The sequence below is a fragment of the Esox lucius genome, chromosome 7, assembly GCF_011004845.1.
Source record: "Esox lucius isolate fEsoLuc1 chromosome 7, fEsoLuc1.pri, whole genome shotgun sequence".
NCBI lineage: Eukaryota > Metazoa > Chordata > Actinopteri > Esociformes > Esocidae > Esox > Esox lucius.
In genome coordinates, this window is record NC_047575.1 from 27,353,133 (window position 1) to 27,379,708 (window position 26,576).

At 39.6% G+C, this 26,576-nt stretch overlaps 1 protein-coding gene across 2 annotated transcripts in view; it reads right to left on the minus strand.

Annotated features, from left to right (window-relative positions):
- Window positions 1–394: 394 nt before the first annotated feature.
- kirrel3a (kirre like nephrin family adhesion molecule 3a) overlaps window positions 395–26,576 on the minus strand; it is a 206,976-nt gene continuing 180,794 nt past the window's right edge. Inside the window, exons 7-16 of one of the 2 annotated variants that reach the window (XM_010870739.4) lie at window positions 21,433–21,581; window positions 21,186–21,313; window positions 16,873–16,999; window positions 14,389–14,489; window positions 13,469–13,667; window positions 12,090–12,197; window positions 11,551–11,634; window positions 7,598–7,707; window positions 7,145–7,234; window positions 395–2,185 (exon numbers count right to left, since the gene is read on the minus strand). In XM_010870739.4, the coding sequence (XP_010869041.1) occupies window positions 1,706–2,185; window positions 7,145–7,234; window positions 7,598–7,707; window positions 11,551–11,634; window positions 12,090–12,197; window positions 13,469–13,667; window positions 14,389–14,489; window positions 16,873–16,999; window positions 21,186–21,313; window positions 21,433–21,581 (1,576 nt within the window). In that variant the 3' untranslated portion in view covers window positions 395–1,705. Of the gene's footprint in view, window positions 2,186–7,144; window positions 7,235–7,597; window positions 7,708–11,550; window positions 11,635–12,089; window positions 12,198–13,468; window positions 13,668–14,388; window positions 14,490–16,872; window positions 17,000–21,176; window positions 21,314–21,432; window positions 21,582–26,576 lie in introns of both variants that reach the window. The other variant, XM_020047869.3, reaches the window with a different exon arrangement.

Sequence of the window (26,576 nt, forward strand, 5' to 3'; positions counted from 1 at the left end):
TCCTGTGTGCCAAACTCTCTTGTCAAATTTACATATTTTAATCCCTAACCACTTTCAGTGCTTACTTTTGAGCAGAACCACATTAATAGTCATTTTCAAAGTTAATAGTACTATTCAATACTCATTTAAAGATGCAGTATGAGAATTTTACAACAAAGACATCTTTTTTGGGTTGAGCTTGATAAGTAACAATATATAAATATTGGTTATATGTGCATAATCAATTAACTTTCATACCTCAAATAGTCATGAAATTCTAAGTGTGAAAGTGAGTGGTTTTGATGACTTTGGGCAGAGATTTTATGGCCACTTTTTGTGGAAACAGTACAATTCTTAGAGCCTGTGGCCCAGAAATCACAGGTTCCAGTTCTTAAAGTAAACCACAGAGGCAACAGACAGAAAAAATGAACTTTATCTTCATCCCTTTCATTCAGTGGTCAAATCACAGTACACAAAAATGCTGGATTTACAGAGCTCCAGTGTAAACAACACGATATCAGCTAAGTATGGCAATCCATGAAAATTAGAACAGCTCCGGCAGCACTGTCATTGTATTTGGCTCCACAGCTATCTGCTCACACACACGATCAAGCTGCAAGTGTGTCACATTGAATGGGAAAGTACAGATGTTAAGGTCCTTGACCCGTTCACTGAAATGTAAATATGACGCTGTCCTTTCAAGAGAAACAAAATGATTCCATGAACCAACAATTTGTGAGTGAGGAAAGCCTTTGAAAAGTCAGCTCAAGTGAAGTAGCTTGTACAACAGTATGACACATCCACTTCTCCATGCATTTATCTGTGATCTGTGACTCAGCAATGAAGTTTCACAAGGCATACATCAAAAGGCAAAAAATATCCATAAGTCCAAAATAAAGGAGTAAAATATAGAATATACCTAGATAACCAAAAGGGACAAAATCCATAATTCATTAAGTATTAAAGTTGTCCAGGTGTAGAGATATTAGTCCTGCAGGTCAGTCCTTTGGTCAGTTGCCAAGATGTTCCTTTTTATTACACAGCCTGCTGCTCCCTCCGTTTTCCCACAGAGGTTTCATTATCTATCCAAGGATTGTCTTCATAGATACAAGAAATGCCTAGGGCAGTTTTTAACAATACCCTTTTGTGCTTCAAACTCAAACTGGGCAGCTGAACATAGGCCCAGGAGTTTGTTTTCTCCATGGTAAAAAAATGTTTGTACAATTCTGGAATTCATCCACACAGATTTGTGAATAATGCCTACAGGTGTGCAGTTTTCACACAGTTCAGTAGTTTAAAATAATAATAGGGTAGGGGACAACAGCAGATAATTGTTAATTGACAAAGTGGACTTATGATTGTCATCTTTTTTTCTCCCTATAATTGTTCCTCTGAAGGTCATGATGTCCTTGTTTGATGAGGCTTATTTGAAGGGGAATTTAATGTGTCTCATGTAATCCCAAACAACATGTCCTGTGTTTCCGTAAGACGTTTGGTACGTACAGCGTCTGTATTAGGGCAGTCTCAGTCTCACTGTAGTGTCACCTGTCGACACCGCAGTACATAGTGCATAATACAAGGTGGCCACTGCATTATTCCCTTGGGCAGATCACAGCAAAAAGCCCAACATATATAATACTGTACACCATTCAGGCAGTGTTCCTCAGTGTTCAAAGATGTGATCCACGACTTCGCCTTTCTGATCCACCCAAAGCTCCTTCTGCCGTTACACGTGTGTCTGCATGCGTTTCTGCAGGGGCCGCGTCAGGTCTGAGTTCTGAGAGGAGGACTGGGAGTAGTGGGACGAGGAGGAGGCAGCCGAGGCCTTGCTGTCCTTGTCGAACTGCACGTAGCCTTCCTGCTTGCTGTAGCTGCTCACGCTGCTGTCGCACTGCGTGTCGATGAAGGAGCTGGAGTCACTGAGTGAGCCCCGCTGGAACTCACGCTCGCACAGCTCGATGGAGCTGCTGCCCATGCCCAGCACGAAGCGCTGGCTGTAGTCATACAGGCGGTTGGGCCCGGCGCCTAGGGTGTTGTAGATGTTGGTGAAGGACATGCCCGTGGGCACGCGTTGCTTGCCCATGGTGGCGGAGGAAGTGGCTGCGGGGTTCCGGACCTCAGCACCGCCGGTCTGGTTGGCGGCCATAGTCGGGGTGCCGTGGGGCTCCTTGAAGGTATTGACGCTGTAATACCCATTTGTTGGATCCTTGTGGAGAGAGGAGACATGTGAATATAGCGTAAGGGTGGTGGTGGATAAAATAAGGCATGTGAGTGTAGTGCGGTTAATTTAATGGGGGTTGTTATGGTGAACAAATCAATGAGTCACTGAAAGATTGATGGTTAGAGTTGGAAAGAGACAGATTCATTCCCATTTTATGAGTCATACAGCATAGTTGTACAAGCAAGATGTCCTACAGCAGCTCTCCTACCCTTTTGATGATGTAGCCATTTGCTCTCATTTAAACCATAGGGACTTATCTTGGCTTTTATAGTATATGCGCTGTTTGGGTCATAGTTAATGAAATGTAAAGACTTTAAGGGTACATTATCTGTTCCCTTTTTATAATCCTCAAACTGTTTCTTCAATGAAAGTTGCATGAAACAAAGATGAAGGTGACCCTAGACACATATCTTGGTTAGAGTTAAGATGAAGGTGACTCCACCAATGGTTACAGTAAAAGGGAAATAATTCACATCTTAACCCAAAGAAAACTTTGTAAATGCAACCCAGAGAACTTGAATTCTAAGGCAGGCTTCAATAACATATATTTATGACCTAATCCTAAGTGCTCTCAAGCTGAGACAGAGCAAAACCCCTAGTTTCTTATGCATTCAAATGCTTTCTTTATTGAAACTAAGGTCACATCCAAATGAACTCCTGTTTATTAGAATTATGGGAAAATGAAAGAACGTGATAATGTGAAAAATACATGACATTCTTCAGGGGTGTGAAATAGTAATCTCCAAAAAACACAAATAAATCCTGTTATCAGCTAATTAAATGGGCTTGATGATTTCACATGTGGGAGAAGCTTATGTCAAATAATTGCCGCAGCAGTTTTTTTTCAGTCACAGCCTGCGTGTTGGGCGTTTTTTTTCCCTCCCCTCTCTCTTTCCCCTGATGTTACTCAATTTTCCTTTCTTGAAATGAACTGATTGTTAGATTTCATTCGGAGAAAGACTTTGCCTGCCGACATTCAAAGGGGGAAAAATATTATATTTGCTGTCAGAGCAAGAAGATATCTTTGTCTGCACTTGTGGCTGGGGGCTATTGCAAAGAACTCTATTAGGATGGCAAGATAGAAAGGGATGGCACTCCAAGCAGCAGAATCTCACGGGTGGGAATTGAATTCACATAGGATGACATCAAGAAGACAAAGCTTTCTGGGGCCAATTTGACTTAGTACATTTACACCTTTCCTCACTCCATTTCTCTGTACTTCTCATTAGTTGGTATTCAGAGTTGCTTCGTGCAGGTTATTAACAGGCTTTGCAGGAGTATTTTCCTTGCGTGCTGAGAACAAATATAAATCAGCCACTAAAAACCCTCCCCCCTTGCCAACAAATTTTCTTGCAGTGTTTTCATTTAATAGCGTTCACATTCGTATAAATCGATTTCTTTCAACACAGAGTACCTTTAATTACAATTTTGGCAACAAAGTCACTCAAATAATATGTTGAAAATAGGTGCAGAATGGCGATCAATGAAAAAAAGATTAAAAAGGGTAAATTTCAAAGGCTTAGGAGAGTATTTATGAACATAAAGAGAGAACCTTTCAAGCTTGAATAGTAATAATAATAAAGAGACACAGATTTATAATAGGAAGAGCAGCGTAGCTATTATGTGCACTGATGGCATGGTCAAATACTGCACCTTGTGTCAGTTCAGGTTCAAAGTCATTGGTCTGCTTTCCACTCCATGATGACTGATCATCAACTGTTATGATTCGTGGCACAACCACACAGAGGAAGCAAATGAAGGCAACAAAGAAATTATAGTATAAAAGTATAGTAGCCTAAATCTAATGTTGGAATGTAGACTATGCCAGCTGAATATAGACTATGCCAACTGAATGTAGACTATGCCAGCTGAATGTAAGTCGGAGGTTCCACAAGCTTCCCACAATAAGTTGGGTAAATATTGGCCAATTCCTCATGACAGAACTGATGTAACTGAGTCAGGTGTGCAGGCCTCCTTCCTAACACGTACTTTATATCCCCCAGATAGGGCCACAGTGTCACTGGACCTGCCTGTCTCAGCCCCAAGTTCTTACGCTGCTATATTATTGCGCTGGGGGAGTACGGTCAGTTCTCCTTCTCCACTATAAATCCTTGTAGATCTAAGGAATGCATTTTCAAAATGTTTCCTGTTTCCTGCCCTGTTTTAAACTCCGGAATACCAGGCTTGAAAGAATCGTTGCAGTCCCTGTGCATAGTCCTCCTGGTTATGTTGCAGATCAAGACGATACCTGATGATTTCAGCTGCAACTCTGCTGTGACTTTGTCCTTCTGAGGGAGTTTTTCCTAGCCACTGAAATTCAACACTAATGTTGTTTGCTCCTTGGGGTTTAACACTAGAACCGCCAGGCCTTTTTTACCCCCTATAACCGCTAGAGGTGAACGCTGTTTCACGTCATTAGCATACAAATCGTCCCTATTAGCATGGACATTCTCCTCCGCAGCTTCACCTGCCAGCCAGAGCGTCAGTTCATCTACTGGGTCGTTATCAAACTATATCGAATATTAAAAATAAATAATGAAATACAGAATTTTGTTTGTTTTAAAAGGTTAATGAATTTGAAAAATACAAGAATGTGTTTGTATTGAAAGTCTCACCATACTAAAAAAAGACTGAACAACAAACTGAGAAAAAAGAATACATAGAAAAAGAAGAGTTCCGAAATGAATAAGCGGTGAACCGCAGTAGTGGGGCTTTCGGGTTGATTTCAATGCCAAAGCATAGCTCTAGTCTCCTATATTATTGCCATATAGATGTCAATAGCCTGTCAGAAGCTTCTAAAGCAATGACATAATTTTCTGTAATTTTCCAAGCTGTTTAACGGCACAGTCAACTTAGTGTATGTAAACTTCTGACCTACTGGAATTGTGATATAGTGAATTATAAGTGAAATAATCTGTCGGTAAACAATTCTTGGAAAAATTACTTGTGTCAGGCACAAATTAGATTTCTTTACTGACTTGCCTTAATCATAGTTTGTTAACATGAAATCTGTGGAGTAGTCGAAAAATTGGTTTTAATGCCTTCAACCTAAGTGTTTGTAAACCTCTGACTTCAACTGTATGTGTGGTTATGAGGCTTATTCTCAGTCAGTAGTGAAGTCAAGCTAATGTTTACCATGATAGTAGGAAACAGAGAAAGTTGGTGTGTTTAATTCAAAGATTGGAGATTGCATAAATGTTACATTTAAGGCAACTGTGCAAAATGCTTTGCATCATCACATGTTAAAATGCACCGGTTTGTCCAAGTTCCTTTCATGTCAAAAGGCCACTAAACCGTTCTGCATATTCAGGCACATTTCATAAAATTCACTGAGGGAAAGCTGAAGCATTGATAAAGTGTGGTTCTGTTTTTTCTGCCATAAGTCAGTATCACTTTCCAGGGATCAGAAGGTAAAACATATTGTCATTCCCCTCATCCAAAATTAGTCCTTTAGCTAGTTCTTATCAATTCCTCATATCAAATTAACTACAGTCCAATAAAAATTTAGTTTTATATGAAAACAATAGATGTTGTTCCATAATTTTTTATTTAATTGTGCATAATGGTGGTGGAACTGTAAAGGTCATTGTAAAGGTGAGAATACGTCAAACCCGTAGACACAACACTGCAGCCTAAAATGTTACCTCACTTTTAAGTTCAAAGTCAGTATGCATATAGAGAGAAGTGCCTACAGTAGGAAAATGGTTCAGTTTAAGAATGCATAACTCCAACAGAATTGGGCCTAATGGGGATTTATCAGGTCATCACATCTAGCCTGGGTGATTGAGGTGTAACCTCATTGTCAAGGTTCAAATGTGTCATATGAAGTGGACAGAAATGTAAGCCTTTAAAAGTCAATGTGGAAGTTTTGCTTTCTGGAATTTGTAATATCCCTAATTATATGTTCATACCTGTGCTTCAAAGGATATCTCTAAAATAACGGGGTCCCTTTTTATTTTGTGACTTACCTAGGTGGTTGTCGTTTCATTCAAACAGTTTGATTAATGCTGATAAAAAGAGATAGTAATCCAGCTGAAGGGACCTAAAGGGAATTGATTCTTTCACATTCTTGTAAGTGTATTGCACTTGCTGGGTCTAACCATTTCTATTAGCATTGCTAACATGTTCCATAAATGATGGTGTGGAGCGACTGGAGACAGTCTTACCATTAGGCAGAACATGAAATTGCCCCATGGCCTTACATCATCAAGGTGCCTTGTGCTAGTGAGTAACCATCATATTTTTCTTTCAAATCCCTAACCACATTTGCATCCACAGTTTTGTATGCAAGTCATGCCTAACAAAAAGCAATCCTAAGAGGTATGATAGAAACAGGACATTTCTGTGAAATGTTGTTAGTGTCAATTTGTGCGTTGGACATGGTTGGGTCTTTTTGTCTTTAAAATATAGTTTGCGAGAAATGGCACGCAAATGCTTATAAGTATTGGTAAAAAAATCCAACAACATTAAATCAAAGTACACTTTGAGTCACACCAGGATATGTTTTCTGGTCCTCTTGCTATGATTAAAGGAAGCCTTTAGTTTTGTAATCTATAGTTTAAATAAATTATGTCCAGCTTCACAGGGTTGTGAATTATGAGCTTGATGTTCCATTCAAATAAATATCAAGGGTCTTACTTTTGTGGCATTCCTACTGATAGTGTCATTTGACAAAAAAAGCTTGCTGCCTTTAGTGCAGGTGCCAAAACCAGACCATGTGTTTGGATTCATGAAGCTTCCTCCATTACGGCAACAAATCTAAGCTTGAGTCCTAAAAGTAGAATTTAGGATATCCCTGATAATACTGAATCACAAGCTTATTTTGAACCGTAGTCCCAAGTGAGGTTATGTAATGCCTTGGGCAGTTTAGGCCCAGCTTACTCAGTCAACATTTTAAGACATCCCTTCTAATGTTATACACTTCACGTCTGACTTTTTGCCAACCTTGATGTGCTGGAACTCCTTCTCTTCCTCTTGGAGGACCTCCAGCTGCTTTAGCACAGATTCCTGGGCCTGGAACTCCCCATGTTCAATCTAAGACATGAATGGGGTAGACATGTTACTCTTAGGCCATTTGATATTCATGTAGTATCAGAGATGTACTGGATGTTAGGCGCATCAGTCTTTTTACTCAGTGAATTGCATTTAGATTACGGTCAACTGAACAAGCATGTTGGTTCATCTGGGAAAGTTTTCAGAGTTCAGCCACTATTTAAAAACAAATTCCCATAGTAAAAAGTCATGTCTCCATTAGCTATTTATTAATCGTAGGTCTGTCAGATATGTACTTCCGAATGGAACATTTTTATAAATGTGGATAAGTAAAACAGTAAATCACTTGAGATGTACACTCGTGCAGAAAGGAAAGCAAAGGTAGAGCAGCGTTCAGCATCTCACCATCATCTGCTTGATGGCTGTGTGCTCCTCCGTTTCCCGGGCCGCATTGTGATCCTTGTGAACAATCTCCACCCGGATGTCGTTTTTTGCCGAAACCACTCCTTTGAGATCTGGAAAGAAACAGGGAAACTGATTGGCACCACTGACAGAAGTCCACTGGCACAGTTTCTGAGCGGCTTCAAAAGCTGTGGCCTCTCAGATCTCTTGATGCGAGCTCCAAGAGTCCCTTAGCTCTGCAGCCAGACCACAGACATCATCACAACATGCTCTTTGGTGGAGTGGAACTGTTCTACACTCCCACAGCAGTCACAGCTCATTATAAAATGGTATTACTGTCCCTAATGGCGCTCAATTCCCTATGCAGGTCTCTGGTCAAATGTAGTACACTACCAACTGAAAAAGACAGTGAGCCATTTGGAATGCAATCTCTGTTAGTAACTTTACAGTACTTGTAATGTATCTGTGCCACAGAGTACTTTTTCAGCTTCACACAAAATGTTCTTGAATTCAACAAGTAGTGGGTTTTTTCACACTTTCTGTGCACGTAGGTGTTTTTCTTTCATATATTTTGTTTTTGTTTAGATAAAATCTAAACGTATTTAGTGTACTGATTACATTTGCCAGTAAAGTATATTTCGCCGCATCTCAAGGCTGTAGCAATGGAGTCAACTTTGGGGGGGACGAAATCTGCCATGGGGTCTATGGGTCCTCCTCCGAAAAAGGACCCTTAACCATCTGATAGCGCCATGTTGGTGTTGTTCCCAAGACAACATAAATAATGTTGCTCCAGGACCATCATTGCAACTGACCTGTAGTTAGTTGGTTACCCCAGTCCAATGACAGAATATTCCCCTGCCATCCACCCTTTGACCTAACCCTAACCTCAGAGACACCTGTACCTGACCCTAACCTCAGGGACACATGTGCCTAAAACTAACCTAAGAGACACCTGTGCCTAAACCTAACCTCAGTAGCACCTGTGCTTTAGCCTAACCTCACTTATGCCATCATTATATGTTGTAGGAACAATACCAACAAGGTGATATCCGATGAGTCATCAATATTTGCTCCTTTTCTCGCTCACTTCCATGTCACCTGCTCTCCCTGCCCAGTTGGCATCCTCATGCTCTCTCTCTATCTCTCTCTCTCTTTACTCTGAATGCACCAGAGTGAACATTAAATAAATATTTTCAGTAAACAAGTGGTATTCTAGCCATGAAGTTTAGGGATGGATCACTAACCATTTTTTATCTGAATGGCAACATAGACTAATCTCTTGTACTACTGTATAGTTCTGTCATTTGACTGGCACTAATTTTCTCACTGCTCTCAACCTTTCGGAGGTTGCCTAAAAAATGTAAGAATGTCACTGCCATCCTTCCTCTTGCTCATAATGAAAATCACTGTGAATGAAAGCTGACGCTAATCAATCTGCTTGCACTTTAATCAAAAAAACATTAATAATGACATTTATCATAAGCAAGTACAGCTATACAGTATACTATACGAGTATGCAAATTAAAGATAAATGAAAGCTACTACTGTCTATATTATTTACACATGCAGCGCAATATAAATGAGTGACACTTTATACAGACTTCACATGGGCTTTCTGACAAATATAATGTAATAAAGACATAAACATTAGTTGACTACACCCGTGAGAACCATTTTTGGTCGCTGAATGAATGTGTGGTTAATTTACTTCCAGGTAACTTAGCTATGATAGCTAACGTTAGTGATGGTTGATTGATTAGCACTCACAAATCGGCCTGTTTTCACAAAAACATTTGTTTCCACAATTACTGACACTTTTTAACAAAATATTTATTTCCACAATTAGGCTACAGTTCCAGCGCAAAATGACGTATTGACATTGTCGTTTAAACTATCACAGTCAACTTTGATATAAGCTACATAACACACATAACATTTTAATTTTCAACTTTTTAATACAAAATAATGAAATAGAGGCTGTTAATCAATCAGTTTTTGTCCGTACTTGTGTTCTTGTGAACTCGTTTGACATAATCTTTCATGGCCCAAGTACGGTTCCAATCCAAAGAACGCAAAGAACTTGTTCAGCGAGAACGCATCTGATATCCCTGAAGTCATTGCAAGATGTCAGGAGAGCAGGAAAAACTCCACAACTGTAATAAGTTTTAACTTTTCCATGGAACACAGTGAAGACATTCACCATCAAGTGGAGAAAATATGGCACCACATAGACATTACCAAGAACTGGACTTGGTAATGTATGAAAAGACGAGAAGAAAACTGGTCAGGGAGGCTTCCAAGAGGCCTACAGCAACATTAAAGGAACTGCATGAATTTCTGGCAAGAACTGGCTGTGTGCTACGTGTGACAACAATCTCCCGTATTCTTCATATGAATGGGCTATGGGGTAGTGTGGCAAGATGGAAGCCTTTTCTTACAAAGAAAAACATCCAAGCCCGGCTAAAGTTTGCAAAAACACACATCAAGTCCCCAAAAAGCACATCGGAAAATGTGTTATGGTCTGGTGAAACCAAGGTTGAACTTTTTTACCATAATTCCAAAAGGTATGTTTGGCGCAAAAACAACACTGCACATCAATCAAAGAACACCATACCCACAGTGGTGGTGACAGCATCATGTTTTGGGGCTGTTTTTCTTCAGCTGGAACTGAATTCAGGGTGGAGGGAATTATGAATAGTTCCAAATACCAGGCAATTTTGGCACAAAACCTTCAGGCATCCGTTAGAAAGATGAAGAAGTTCACCTTTCAGCACGACAATGACCCAAAGCACACATCCAAATCCACAAAAGCATGGCTACACCAGAAGAAGATTAACGTTTCGGAATGACTCAGCTAGAGCCCAAACCTGAATCCAATTGTATATCTGTGGGGTGATCTGAAGAGGGCTGTGCACAAGGATATGTCATCGCAATCTGACAGATTTGGCAAATATTGCCACGTCAAGATGTGCCATGCTAATAGACACCTACCCAAAAAGAGTGCTGTAATAAAGTATTAGTTTAATGGTGTGCACACTTATGCAACCAGGTTATTGTGAGTTTTTTTTATTAATTTTTTCAAAGATTTCAGTTTGATTTCTTTTTTCTTTTTCACGTTATAGGTCACATTAAAGGTGAAAAAAGTTCTGACATGATTTATCTTTTGTCCCATTCTTTTACATCACAAGAACCTGGCATTTTAACAAGGATGTGTAGACTTTTTGTATCTACTGTACTGCTACCAACATCTCACTGTAGAATATTAGGAAGAAAATGCACAACTTCACCCTATTAATCGATGGTATGAGAGTATATGTTTCCAATTTCAACTGTTTCTGATTTTAGTTATCGTCTAAATGGGATGGGTTTTTCAACTCTGAAAGTTTTAATGTCCAGACATTTGTCAGTGCTTATGTTAACAGAAAAGACCATAGAGCCATGCAAAATGGGAGAAGTACTTAAGAAAGGATATAATACATGCACTCAGGGATATTTCAGCTTGTGTATCAGCAAATGTGCTTCAAATTAGTTCACTGCAACATTGCTCACTGCATCCAAGTTGCTTGACAAAGGTGTCAGTCAAGGCAAGCTCATGAATTTAAGCTTCCCACCCACTCAGCTTGTCTTTTTAGATTTCCTGGTAGTTGGCCATAAGAGAAACATTTTTTAAATGCATGTCAGGATTTCTTTTTTTGCTGGTTATATTGTTGTAATTGAAATGCCCAGTTTACATCCAGTGATGGCTGTGATTTATACACCTAATACAGATACAGATGTATCAGTGGAATAAACATATTGGCTTTATCAACTAACACTCACAACATAAGCTCACATACATTAAAATAAAAGGGTAACATTATCACTATTGTGGGTATGCATGTCTCTGGTGAAATAAACACAATTGCTTTATCAACAATCAAGATGAGCACATGCAATCACACACAAGGGTTACTTACTCTCTGTTTTCATTTTGCCTGCCAGGTCTCTCTGGCGGGAGGAAATGGAGACGGGCAGGGAGGACATGACGAGGTGAACGTCCTCTGTGGTAAACAACAACACGGTTAACAGCAGTCTACAGTGACCGGATATCTGTGCACTGTATCTCCACTCTCCCCTGTGTAGGCTGGGTTTATATCAGATAAGGATATTGCTTTAAGGCACTGGCTTCCATCAAATGGGACATTTATACAATTGGGCACCAGACAGTGTCAAGCAATAAGTATTATGTTAGAGTCTGGCTGCAGATAGCTCTTAGATTTGTAGGTCCTAAAATGGCAATTCTGGGCAATAGATATGAGTTAAAGAGAGGGAAAAAGAACAACCAAAGTTTCAGGGTTTCAGGAAATATTTGTTCCAATCAAATGTGTAATCTTATGGGGATAGAGTTGCTGTCTTCAAGGTTTAATGTGCATAGATTAAAAATAATAATAATAATAACATTTGACTGTGATTTCAAGGGTGTCTATGAAAGGATAGAGTTTTAAAATGCATTTACTCCTCTGGAATCGGGCACAGCAGAAGGCACCCAATGTGCCCATAAGGACAATGAGGGCAAGGAAAGCCCCCACAGCCACTCCTATGATGACCGCCAGTCGGAGGGACTCTGAAATGACACGGAAAAAGACACTGGTAGTGCCTCCATATTCAGAGATTGTGATGGGACTGAGGCTGACTGACTATGTTCACTGCCCATAGGCGGGTCAGTCAACCAGTTGGAGTGTTACACAGCAACAACAACAAAAAACATCAAGGGACACATAATATCAATCAAATTGAACTATTATTGTATGTAAATGTGCAAAAGGTAAAATGCTTTTACAGGACTGACAACATTGCTGACGTATCACATACATTTACTAAAAATGGTTGTTAGGTTTAGCACTTCAGAATGAATTATGTGAAAAAAATGTAAATCGGTCCGTAGGCTGTAGGGGTTGATTTGTTAAACTGCGCTGTCTCAGAGATGAGGGTAAATGCCCATGGCTAGTCAAGGTCTGGTTAAATAATTGAACAGCGATGAAGACTGTAGTAGGATCCTCAATTGAAATGAATTGTTACATAATTGGCATTTTGATATTTATTTTTCAAACAGTTCAGTGCTTCAGAAGGGAGGACCTAAAAGATTTAAGGAATGAAAGAAAAAAATGAGAAAATGTAATCTCTTTTCGAAAACATATTTCAAAGAAATCATATGTTAAGCTGCAACCAATTGAGGCGTTGTGAATAAGATTACAAATTGGAGTTCTGAATACATCTAAATGCCATTACAGAATTTCACAGATTGAAATTGTTGACATTTACCCAAGTCAAAGGCTTATCACGGAGACATTGCCCTCATGCTTGAAGTAATCATGGCAATATCATTCATCTCTCCCAGGCATAATTGTGCTTCCACACAAACACTCTGCTTCTCTCTGTTTCTGTCTGTCTCTTTCATTTATCCACTTTCTCCCAGACTCCAAATCTTCAGGTCTCCAACACAAACTGTTTCAACCACCCAAGTGCCCATTTACATGTACAAACACAGACCACACATGACCATGCCTGACGATACACAGACCACACCAGACCATACCTGATCACATTATCTGTTCACTGTATATAAACAGCCCTACAGTAAATGCAATAGGCCTACACAAGTCTTGGTCTAGTTGTTCAGTAAAAATGACCAGGGCCAGGTATAGTTACTGTACAATGTATATTTTTCTAATGGAGTTAGTTCCATTAAAGAAGACAAATGATAAACCCAGTTACAATACAGAAACCCTCGGGAAACAAGACCTTTCTGGTAAAGGCATGAAGGCTGCCATCTTTATGCACATTTCTCATTGACTTAATGAGAAATTGATTGTGGTGCAAAAGCAGTTTGTGTACCTTGTTCCTTCAGTCGAATGATCTCTGTGTCAGAGCCAAAGCTGTTCCAGGCAGTGCAGTTGTAGATGGTCTGGAAATCAGCAGGGACTATATTACTCATGGTAAGGGTGGAGATGACCCCCTCCTCAGTGCTCACTGTCTCCACTGTGTATCGGCCTGACGTCCCGGACTCCAACACTGTCTCCTTCCACGACCAGGCCTTTGGCAGAGAAAACAGTGGGAATGATATGTTACAGTTTGGAGGCAGACGCAGGCACACAGAAACGTCCTGATACGGTGTACATACACACAGGCACCTGCAATTGAAATGTACAGGTTGCATTCTAAATGTCGCCCTGTTCCCTATATAGTGGTGCCTTCGAGTTCACCCAGGGACATGGCTGAAAGCAGTGCACTGCATAAGCAAAATAAAAAACAGAAACACGCCAATGCCTCTGATTTCCTTCAATTGCAGTAATTACATTTTTCTGGGGTGCAATAACATCATCTGGAAGCCCACCATGTTCTGTAAAGAGTTGCTTGGCATAAAGAGCATATTTAGATTGAACTTTTAAACTCACAACATGAAGCTCATTAGTTTAGGTCGCGGTGGGGATGAATCTCTCCATTTCCACTTTGGGGTATTTATCAGTTTGTTATGGAAAACGGCTTGGTACTCTAGTGTTATCTAAATGAGTTACATTTACAATGTACTATACATATTGTATGCTATAATTCAGTCAATATCTGGGGGACTCCTAGAGTCCATTCTTTAAGTGTTATTGCGTTTAGAATAGTGTTTAATCAGTTTAACAATGTGGAATAGTATTGCTACATGTTCATGGTGTTGCAGTCTTCACCACATTTTAACCAATAAGGTCCCTCGTCAGCTGGAAACGCTGTTTTTAAAATACACTGGAAGTGGGGAATGAGTGACTCACAATGCGGTCAGGCGGAGGAGTGCTTCGGATGAAACACTTGATCTGCCCCTTCTCCCCGTAGAGGGCCTGCTGGGTCTGGGTGCTGGAGATAGTGGGAGGACCTACAGCACGGCCAAGGGAAAAGCAGTCAGTCACTCTAATAAAACCCTCACATACATCACAGACCTATCAGGCAGCTCACTTTAACAGCGCCGCGGCAGGGGACAGTGAAGGGCACAGACATTATAATTTATTCAAGTTTACTGTGAAATGGAGATGAGTAATAATTTAGATTTTAATTTGTTTTTCTTAAGGTGAGATTCCTGGCACGTAGAGAAGTATATATATTTTTTTATTGCAAAAAGGCAAAGAAAGAGGAGAAGAAAGGTACAATAGTTGAAGGACAGCAGAGGACAGTTGTAGTTAGATAAAGTGCTAAAGAAAATGAAGATTCATTCCAGTTTGCTGTCATGTGAGTTAGTTCAATTTATTCTCTTCCGCCCATGAAAGAAAATCTTTGAAATGTGTGACCCTTGACTGACAGTGTGACGATGATGTCCTCTCCACAAAAGGAGCTCTAACAAATTCCAGAACTGCTGACCATGAGAATGACAAACATTCTTTTTTCTTTCCATTCAACTGCAGCCACATTTCACTTAGGGAAACCCAGGGGCCTGAATGCTGTTTTACTGTTTACAGAAGCAAAACAGACATCAATGAGCAGAAAGAAGGCAGGGGAAAGATATACCTGACTTCTTTTGAGGTACCGCAGTCTTTTACAGGTGATTATTGTTTTTTGTAATGCGTTTTAGTATATATAGTTTCATGATTTAATTGGATAATGGCAGTCTAGTTCACCTACTGTTTTGTTTGTCCACCAACACATTAATTATGTTCAAAGAGTTCAGCTGTGTTCTTGCAACTGCATTCCTGCATAATATTGGACATTTTAAGACAATGGAACTGCCTCTTTCCACTTAATTATGCATAGAAACAAAAAAGTGTTTGCTTGTTTAAAGGGAGGGGGACTTTCCATGCAAAATGGGCTTCTGGATAAAACCAAACTTATTCAGACACAGGGGTCCTGTGGGGGAGCCCGGGAGATCTGACAAGGTACTGGGAAGCGCAAATGAGTGCTATAATTAGATGACTTTATCTCCCAGCCTCAGCCTTGGAGCAACTCTCCTGAGTCGCTGGAAGAAGAAGACTGGGTGGATGTCTTTTCTGGAGGGGCGAGGGGAGAATAAAGAGAAGAGTGGGAGGAGTGGATAAGAGAAAGGTTGTCACTTGTTTGTAGTTAGAGTGGAGCAATAGACCAGGTAGGATTCACTAGCCTGGAATCCAAACTGATGGGCTCGTTTCACTTATTTATTTTTTACTTACTTCATAAATCTGAATCAGAACCGGTCCAATTACCCCCTTTACCGGGTTTATTGCAAAACCCTTGTGTCCAAAAACTACACTTTTTCACTTTTTCATATAATGGACTCCCTGACACACGCTTCAAGCTGAGAATAAGCCTCCTTCACAAGAAAGGAGAAATTCATAAATGCCCAACCTCTCTCTGTTATTGCTTCGTTACAGCGGAACTGTATTACACTGTAAGGGCTCAAGGGTGAAAGCTTTCATCAAAACAGTCACAGTCTACATGCCTCCAGAACCCTTTTCATTGACTAGTTAAACCTGCAATGAGGGCAGACAATAAGAGAGCCCCTTTGGCAAGCAAGAGGTAAAAAATAAAAAATGTAAGCCATCCATCTGTGAAGCTACCTGCAGTATGCCCCTACATTCTAGTGTAATGAATTTTATGATGATAACCTGGCTTCAGAAATTCCTCTTGTATGGAGAAGTTAGTCGATCGAGCTCACCATCGATTGCCTGACCTTGCACGGTCTACAGGCGTATTAAACAACTGTCTTTGTTTACTATTTATTGATTAGTAAAAAAAAAAAAGTTGCAATAACTTCTCATTTAGCCTTGGCCAGCTGTCGCTGCACTGAGATATGTTTTAAATCGATGTAATGATGTGTTTAATCACCCTATTCACCTTTGTTGACATTGGTTCTGTGTTATTGTTTCAGTCCACTCTGGGTAATGTCGTTGTTAATAATACTGATTGATTATTGAATACTAACAATGTCAATTTTCTTCACTCTGAGATAACACACATCTCAATTCCATAAAATATACTGTACATATTTGTTTTATATTTATTATTTGACAAACTAGGAACAATTGGAAATAAAAAAGGGCTAAGCGTTTATGTCAGAAAGCCTAGACACATCAAAACCTATTTGCTATAGGAGTAGGGTTAAGATACTATCAAAAGATACTATGCAATCATTTTAATGATAGTTTATTTAACCTTAGTTACAGTCTTGGTTAAAACCACTGATCCTGACAACACAATTCCGAAAGTTACTGTTTGTTGTTTTTGTGTCAAACTACTTTGAAAATCTTCCATTCAGCTTGGAAAGGAATTTGGCATTCATCAAGTGTACTTACCATTCACAGTGAGGGACACTTCCTTCTCTCCAACTCCGACTTGAGGGACCACGGCCCGGCACACATACTTCCCAGCATCCTCCTGCCTTACGGCCTTGAGAGTCAGAATTTTCTCATTGCTAAGCACCTGTGGAGGGTCAAAAGGATGTCAGTTTGAATTAAAGGTATAAGTTCATGCTGGTCTTAAACTGCTCATCTCAGAATTTAAGGCTGCAGCTTAGTTCTTCTGTCAAACCCTTGTATCAGGATTTCAGTGTGAACTGAGTAGAATTTCCCGTAGCAAACAAGGATAGAATAGAATACTGAAATAACATTTGTTAACAGAACAGAATAAGAAATCAATAATGTTAAGATCCACATAAAAATATGGCAGATTATAAGTTTTAAGTCTACCCTTGACCCCTAGAATGAATATATACTATACTATACATCACACTGTAGCTAGTATCCCTTGATTGTGTAATGCTGCTTACTTTGTCAATTTGAAAAATACTGTAGAATATCAATAATTCCTTTGAACTGTTTGTATATCTTTTTGTTTAAATATGTAATTACACAGTAATACATATTGTAATAATTAATCATGACATACTAGCTATGTAACCAGTGGTAATTGCAAACTATAATTACATAGTTGCTGTTTAAGATCAAATACACATTTTGTATTGTTATTGGTGTTCCAAATTAACCCACCCTTTCCCCCCGAGTCAAACCATGTTGCAAGGCTAAACTATTTCAAAACATACCCCTTTATTGACACAACACTGCTAAGAAGGGCTCTTGGGTCTGAAGCAAAGGCCCAGATTTGGTTTTAAATGCATGAAATCTTAGATGTGAACTATGGAAAAAATATCAAAACACAGCTTAAAGATACAGTCTGGGACTTTTCCAATTAGCAAAAGAAAAAAAGATTAACCTCCCATGTTGGGCTGGATGTGTAATATGTGGTTTATATGTGCATAATCCATATGAACAATCCCTAGTATAATTCAGTTAGCAATAGAATTCCAAGTTTGAAATAAAGTGACATGAGACACAAGTTGGCAGATCCATGACATATATTTTCAGGGACCCTTTTTGACTCTCTTGACACTTTTACCACCAGTGGTCAAATATCACAGACTGCATATTTCAGCTGTTAAATAATTGAAGGGTGCATTTCACCTGGAAAGCAACCATAGCATCGGAGATCAGGGCTTGACAGTCCCATATGGAAAATAAATAGATTTTAAATAGATTTCTAAAGCATTCTTGTCATGCAAATTTTGTTCCCTATATTTCATATTATTTGCTGAAATATACTATTGATTTCAGCAAAAATCCCATTCCTGTGTTACACCTAAGGGACCCCACATTCCTTGCCAGGCCTAAAATCCACCTAAACCTGAGACCTCCAGGGGTTTAGACACATTTATTTAGACAAATTAGATAATAAGTTTGTGACTGGATGTAAATGTTCCTGAATGCAATTGGTCAACTGAGGATAAAGAAAAACGTTCATAAAACAAGAAAAAGTGTTCAAAATTAACCGTTCACGAGTCTGAAACCCTGCATCATACTGCTACTATTATTTGCTGGATAGGTGCTGGTGCCTCTACCTCATCAAGAACATTGAAGAACATGCCAGAATGCATGTTTTCTCTTTCGTTCCATTTGTATTCCAAACAATTCGAATAGATTTTTCTCACTATGCTTTATATTCCCAGTTGATAGGGAATTCTTAGTATATTCATGTGTTGATTGCTATGTAACTTATATTCTATATAGCTACTACTGCAGGAATTGATAACTGAATGTCACGTGACCGATTTCCAGAGATATGATTTTGATTGGCAGAAGTCCACCCCCATTGGTTGCAAATAACAATTACCACCATAGATTTCTCTACTTCTTCAAATTTTCATATAAGATATTTTTTAACTAAGTAGTAGTTGAATACATCGTCAGCGATCTTAAATGCTTCTGATATGTAAGCAGTCTCTATCAAAATGCAATAAGCTATATTTGAAAACATATTCATGGCATAATTCCATTCCAAGCACCAAAGACGGCCAAATTCCATTCCAAATGTCTGTAACATGGCACTTAGGATGTACTTTATAAAGAGCATGGTGGTTTGGGAAACAGGCACAGGTCTGTCGTAACAAAGACCCACTTAAGGCTACGTGAATCTTTAAACCATCGTAAGTGCTACGCTATCGAGAAACTGGGCCCAGGTCTACTGTGAAGTGATAAAATATAACAAGTCCTACATGAATGTAATTTTGGACTGTGAACGTTAATCGCTTTGAAATACATTTGGACAAAATTGAAATGTATTTATACATTTTGACATTCATTTCAGAATAAAAGGTGAAATACATTTTGATACCTGAAATGTAATTTGAATAAAGTTAAATGTATGTATACATTTTGATATACATTTGGGGAAAAAAGGCGAAATACATTTTGATACCTGAAATGTATTTCGAATAAAGTTAAATGTATTCAACATATATTCATCATACATTCATTTTGCACTGCAAAAATATATTCATTTTCCGTATGGGATTTGAGAATGTATTTATATTAATTGGTTTAATTGGTTGAATAATAATTCGAAGACACTAAATAGTAATAAAACAATGTCCTTATGTATATTTTTTCAAAGGTTTTATAGATGAACAACATTCTTATTTTTGGATGAGATGCTGTGGTGCATTTCGCTTTTTATTCATCCCAGGAATTAAAGCATCAAAATAGCATGCCCACAGTGTTGTGACACTGACACACAGTAACAGTAGGCAAAGTACCATGATCAAGAAGATGGTTCTGTGTAAAATCCAGACATAAAACGATTGTAGTGAAAGAAACAAAGTGTTCAAGAGGAGACAAAAACATCCACAACAGGTTTTTCCATGCAATTTGTTCTTGCTTTTTAAACACACATTGTGCTGGACAATTTCACATCAGGAACTACGTTCATTTGGAACTATTTTGTAAACCACAGTTACGTTCAGGATGAACATAAATTGGTGCAATTTTGTTCCCTATCAAGATACCCTAACAGTATTGGTCCTTAATGACTATTTATTACGTTACTCCTTAACATGTCACTTTTATGTTTGTCCTTAACGTAATTGACTCAAAATGAAAAATACCTGATTACGAATAAAATGTATGGTGAACAGTTAAGGTTAACTTACAGTAGGGTTACAATTAGGTATGACAGTACTGCAGTTAGAAATGCAATTGAACTCGAAACCAATGTAATCAAGCTATCCAAAATAGTTACATATGTATGTTACTCCTGAGATGCTATGTTGCACAGGTCAGGGGTTCATCATCTTTTTAAGCATAAGAGCCACTTTCAAAATGTTTAGGTTAGTGCTGTAGATAGAAGACACACAAATATAGGAAACCCATCCACCCCCACCCTCCATCTGTCAGAAACCAACTCTAGGTGACTTGTTGAGTGAAGTTGATGAAGGCAACTGGGAAACTGAAAGAATAGAACAAAACTAGCAGACATTTCAAGTTTTGAGAATACTGACAGAAAAAAATCTATGGGTAAAGTTGATGGGTAAACCAAAAGCTGTCTTGCATTTTACATTTCAATTTTAGACATTTAGCAGACAGACTTATCCAGCAGACATTCTGATTTAGCGGACACTATAATTGTGCGAACTAAGAACAGAAGAAAAAGGCTTTACGGCAAAATTGGCAAGTTGTCAGGATCCTGCATAGATTTTTGGAGAAGGGCACCTGTCAAAGGTGTTATATCTGGAGTCTCATTAGATCTAGATGCCAAGCTCTTCAAATTTAACATTCCATGAGTGGTCAGTGGTCATGTCATCTGACCCATGTAGGAAGAAAGAGGGAAGTCAGTTGGGGATAGTGTTTTTTGAGGTGTCTCTGCCTGCATATGAAGCTTGGATATTTCAGATATGCGTTGAGAGTGTTTGTGAACATGGAAACTGTATATGTGGTAATGTAAGATTTTTTTGACTTACATTAAGAGTATACACTGAATTTAGAATCACTGTAAGGAATACGGGCAACTGAGCCTGTGTAGGGTCCCTTTTTGTACTAAGGTACTAATGTGAATATTATGAAGTCATTTCCACAGAAACCCTACAATCAATACTATACAATACTGCAGTAACGCCCACAAAAACACAGTTATTACCACCATAAATAAATAGTAGTATTCCAGTATTTAGAGCAATGTATAGTACAGTATTTTTCTTATATCAGGAGTGATTGAGTCTTGCACAATAAGCAAATTGTAATCCAAGCTTAAGATTAAGAATGACAGTGATTACAATGCCTACCACTCCAGAGCCTCGTTTCATCCACACAATGGTGAGGGAGGGGTTTCCAGTCCAAGCACAGTTGAAGATGGCATCTGATCCCTGGTCCACTTGTAGGGACTGTGGCTCAGCTGCCATTCTGGGCCCAACTGGAACCAGAGGAGCACAAACGGATCTGTTTTACTTGAATAGTCAACTCACAAGCTAGAGAGAGAATTAAGTAAAAAATGACTGTACAAGCGTATGTTTCTTGTGGACTACTACTCACAGTAAACGTCCACATTCCTGCTGATGTTGGTGTTACCCAGGGCATTGGTGACATCGCAAGAGACGGGCTCTGTAAAGAACGAATGGTCCACGATGGCTTCATAGGTGTCACCTGACACCTCTCGAATGATGTTGCCCCCTTTGGCCCACCTGAATATGGGTCACAACAATACAGGTGAAGTTACTCCAGGATGCTTGGCTCGGGTCAGAATTGCATTTCCGCTCTTACTGGCTCAAGTTTTGTGAATTGTGTGTTTGTCTAACCTAGCAGATTATTGTTGAATGAACTTAATGTAAGTCCCTCTGGAGAAAAGCATCCAGTAAATGCCTAAAATGTTCAAACAAGTATTCATATAAAACGGTTGCTGGTCATAAGGTAAACTACCCCCTAGAACGATCACAAGAGAACGGTGTTACTGCCAGAAACTAATCTTGGGTCAGTTGTTTTGCTCCACTAATGTTTAACAGCACATACTAGATCTGTACCAAGTAGCAACTCGACACTAGAGTTGGGACATGTAACAGGGAATCCAATGTGGGCAAAGCCCCCGGTAGTTCCTTTGGAGGTGGACATCAAAGACCTTTGTGCGTCCGAAATGTCACCCAGTTCCCTTTATTGTGCACCACTTTTCAGAACGGGTCATAGGGAAACCTGCAGAGCTCTGGTGAAAACTAGGGAAAGTGAAAATATGTTGCGCTGCTGGGAAACACCAAAAGTTGCATTTCTGTTGTTTCAGTTTTGGTCTCATCTTCATTTCCGCACATTCATGTGCCGCTCGTCATCTGCTTAAGGAGAGAGGGGGCATTATGATATATGTGCTCTCATTTTGTCTTTGTCGTTCAGCTGCTTTGATGCCGAAGTCATTACATTGAAGTATAAATAAATCGCCTGTGCGAAGGACCTTGCCTTGCAGAAGCATATCTCACTGCAGTGCCAGTAATAGCAAGACCAAGCCCCTGAGCAAACAAGATATTGTTTACATTGACAGGAGGGGGAAAATCCAGTTTTTAATAAATGTAATTAATGATTATGTAGGCTAGACTATACATCGTGACCAAACTACTTTACGATTCTGAGTGAAAAGAGTGATGAATAACCAGAACACACATCGTTGAATATCTTATTATTTTTTCTATGCACCGTTTGTTCTGTGGAATGCTATGTTATAAAAGATGGCCTGGTTATAGACGTCAAAATAGAGAAAATAAGATTATGAATATGCATAATGTTATTAGGACTCTCTTCAATCTGTATCGTTGACACATTGGGTGTACACGGAATGCGTCCCAAACGGCCCCCTATTCCCTGTGCAGTGCACAACTTTTGACCAGCCCTATGGATTTCCCTGTGGGCCAATGTCAAAATGTAGGGTACTGTTCATGGGAAAGGGTGCCATTTACAACAAAGCCACAGAAGCAATGCAATTCATAAAAGCCAGGCCCCAGATGCCCTATGACAGACTCCCATTTTGCAAAAGACATTTCGTCACAAAGACACTGTAAGAACTGACAGAATTGAAGGGGATCAAGTAAACAAAATCCCCTGTGAATCGGAATGTATTTCACTGCCTTGCGATGGCACTACAAAAACAAGAAAATGACAAAGATGAATTCCAAAAGGATGATGTGGTCTGCTGTCAGCGTCTCGTCTGCGTCCCTTCTCAATTCAAATGATCCTTTCTCTTTGCTCTCTCTTCAGCCTAAGATTTAAAACAGAACAGTGCTGTATGTCTGAGGCCGCTTCTTTTCCCAGTCTTCTGCATTATTCAGTAACAATTGTATACTCTATAGCAGCACCGCTTTTGTACATGCAACCCCACATAACTGTATGCACAAAGGAATCCATTTAGCTCTTTTGAGTTTTCAACGTGCTATTCGTGTTGTCTATGATCTTGTTCAGCAAACACACACGCACGCACGCACGCACAACAGCCCACCCAAAATCAACAGTCAAATCAGTTCATGTCCATACACGCAGACAGAGCGATTTTGTGTTCACAACACCCACACGTTCACATCAAACGGCCGACAAAACCAACCTAAATCCACACAATTGAGTCTTTCTCATCAGACACCTAAGTGACAAATGAGCGTACCAGAGTTGAAAAACGGGCTTCAAACCAGAGAAGTGCCCTGCGACAGCAACAGCAACACCCTAACCCCCTGTGGGGATAAAAAGCATACTTTGCCATTTGCCATCAGAATCAACTGGTTTGCCTCTCTCCCCGTCTCTCCCCCGTCTCTCCCCCGTCTCTCCCCCGTCTCTCCCCCGTCTCTCCCCCGTCTCTCCCCCGTCTCTCCCCCGTCTCTCCCCCGTCTCTGCCCCACTTTCACACTCTCTCTTCCTCCCGTTTCTCTCCCTCTCGCCGTCTCTCACTAGGCAGCTTCATGAGAAACAAACAGTTGCTAACGTAGTTAGCTGCCAGGCCACATCTCCGTGCGTCTCTCTCCTCTTCGGCTTGCTGCGTGCCTGACAGAGTTAGGATTAGGAGGAACAACAAGGAAGTTGAAAATGAATTGTTGCACGGCGGCCACCGTCTGGCGGATTGGCTCTGAAAGTGTACCGCCATGCTGTCACCACTCCATCGTTCAGTATCTCTCCCAACACTGACTCTCTACTCTTTAGAGCTTCTTTCTCTTTTTTGTAGATGCAGGGATCTCATTTCCTCTACCAATTGAGCTTGAATGAAAGACCACCTTGGCTCCATCTCAAATGGAAGCCTGTTCCCTAGATAGTGTACTGTTTATGGCCAAGGGACTGTACGCCCATCCCATGGGATGCAATTTCAGAAGCACCATGACATATTACCATGACAACACATTCAATATCAATCTCCAAAACGATTAGGTCTGTGGTCCAACACATCTTTCCAAGTATCCAAATGATTAAACTTCTCCTGAGTAAAAGGAGGAAGGAAAGGAGGTTTGGAGCGTCTGAGATAAGAGATACCCCCCTCTTTCCATCCCTCCTCTCCTCTCCCAGACATCTTGATTCCAAGCCAAGCCTCTCAGCATCGACAGCATCCTATAATATCAGCTCGCAGGCCTTATTATAGGATCCTCATTTCACACAGAAAAAGGGCAGCTCGTATGTGATCAATAGCCACAAATTGGCTAAGAAGTCATTAAGTCCCAGCCTGCACATGGAACTTTAAAGAAAGGAAAAGAGCAGAGTCCTAAACTGCACCATATTCCATATTCTTCATTTTTAGGCATGTCCAAATCTTAGATGTAGGTACAGCCAAGCAATCATCATGATTTATGTTGACAATTTACTATCAAATATCTTGTACATGTTTCATAATGAGGCTAAACAGTTAGCAGCCCTCTTCTGCTTCCCCTAACTGTTCCTCAGCCGAGACGCTTTATGGTTTAATATCTCCATGGGGGTTCACTGTTGGAGAAGTCAGGAGCTTTTCGTTCAGGTTATATTGCATTGAATTGTTTGTTCTGTGAGTGTTCTTTGAGTTAGCCTCTCTAATATTTACATGCTATAATGTCCACCAGTGATATGCACTCTTCCATGTTGCAAGGATCTAAATACAATTCCTGGAAGCTGAAAATGTCCCAGTTCAGTGGAGATAGAACACTGCCATAATGTCAGTATTCACAGTATACAGCTCACAAATTTGAGCCATGATTCATAAATACACAGCATAGTATTCACATATGTAAACCGCGATCAGTAAATACACAGCATATGATACATACATGTAAACCGTGATCCGTAAATACACAGCAGTGAATCCATGCTTGTAAACCATGATTTGCATACATACTATAGTTCATTCTTAATATATATATTTTCATTTTTTTTTGTTATTGAGATAGTCTATACTGAGGCAAAGAGTGCTAGCTAATTTCACACATACTCTTATTAACTGTGCTTGCAAAACTTTGCACAATTTTAGATTTTTTATATACATTTGTTACTGGGACTTGCAACTCAAGTCTATTTATCATTATTATTATTTAGTGTACTACTTCTCTCACACAGTTGAGCAAGGTAGTGGACTGACTTGCTTACAATGTAAAGTGAAATAATCTTTTTTTTTTGGGACACAACAATGGCTAATGTACATTGACAACCTACTTATTTGCAGGAAAGCTCTCCGAAGCCATTCTTTAGAAAACAATGTGTACATATTTACTACACCCACAACCTCCACTAATGAGCCAAACATCCTCCTCAACCTGTATTGATATCCACAAACCATTGTTGTTGAAATGCCAAAATAACTCCAACCAGGGCTATTTCCCATCAAAGGATGTGCTACTGTTGTTTTGCATAAATACTTTTGTTTGTTTAAATGCGAAGCCACAGCTAATGCAGACAAATTTCACACTTTTACATAGAGGCATGTATCTCTCCTCTTTATTCTGTGCTAAAGTTGAGAGGACTGGCTTATACAGTAACATTTGAACAAACACCAGTGTGCAATTTACTAGAGAGGTGTCATGCAGGTGTAATGTACCAGTAAAACCTGTTTTTTGCGACTGTCAATGATATGTTTTTCCCCATTGCAATTTCAGCTCAAAGGTTGGTGATTGCTTGAATGTCATAATGATGGCTCAAAGTTACTGTATATAGTAAATGAGCGTTACAATAAGGCCCAGATTCGATCCAAAAGCAGATTATAGGAATAGCATATTTAAATGGAAATTTTTGCAGAGATTAACATGTTGCAGATGTCGTTGTAGTCGGAAATTGCCTAATAGTAATACCTATAACTTGCTTTCTGATTGAATCCAAGCTGAAATTTTCCAAGAGCAGGAACCACTTAACTAAAAAGGTCAAACTGATGGCAGCAATCATGCAGTGATATCATTCATAACCTATGAGAAATATTGTGGGGACTGCAAACCACTTTTTCAGGAGCTGGATTTCCTCGCGTCATAGAGGCTAACCACCAGGAACAACTGAACCCTCTTTGTTCTCTTTATCTCTGTGTCTCTCTATTTCTTCTCCTCTCTCTGACTCTCTTTTGCTCTCCCCTTTTTCTCTCTCTTGATCTCGCTCTCTGCTTTTCACCAGTCATGAAAAAAAGTATACTAATGATAATTTTGTGGATTCTAAATCCTGAGCGACAGTAGTGAGCGTTTTGCTTTTTCTGACTTCCTTCATTCATCTTCACTGACTTAAAT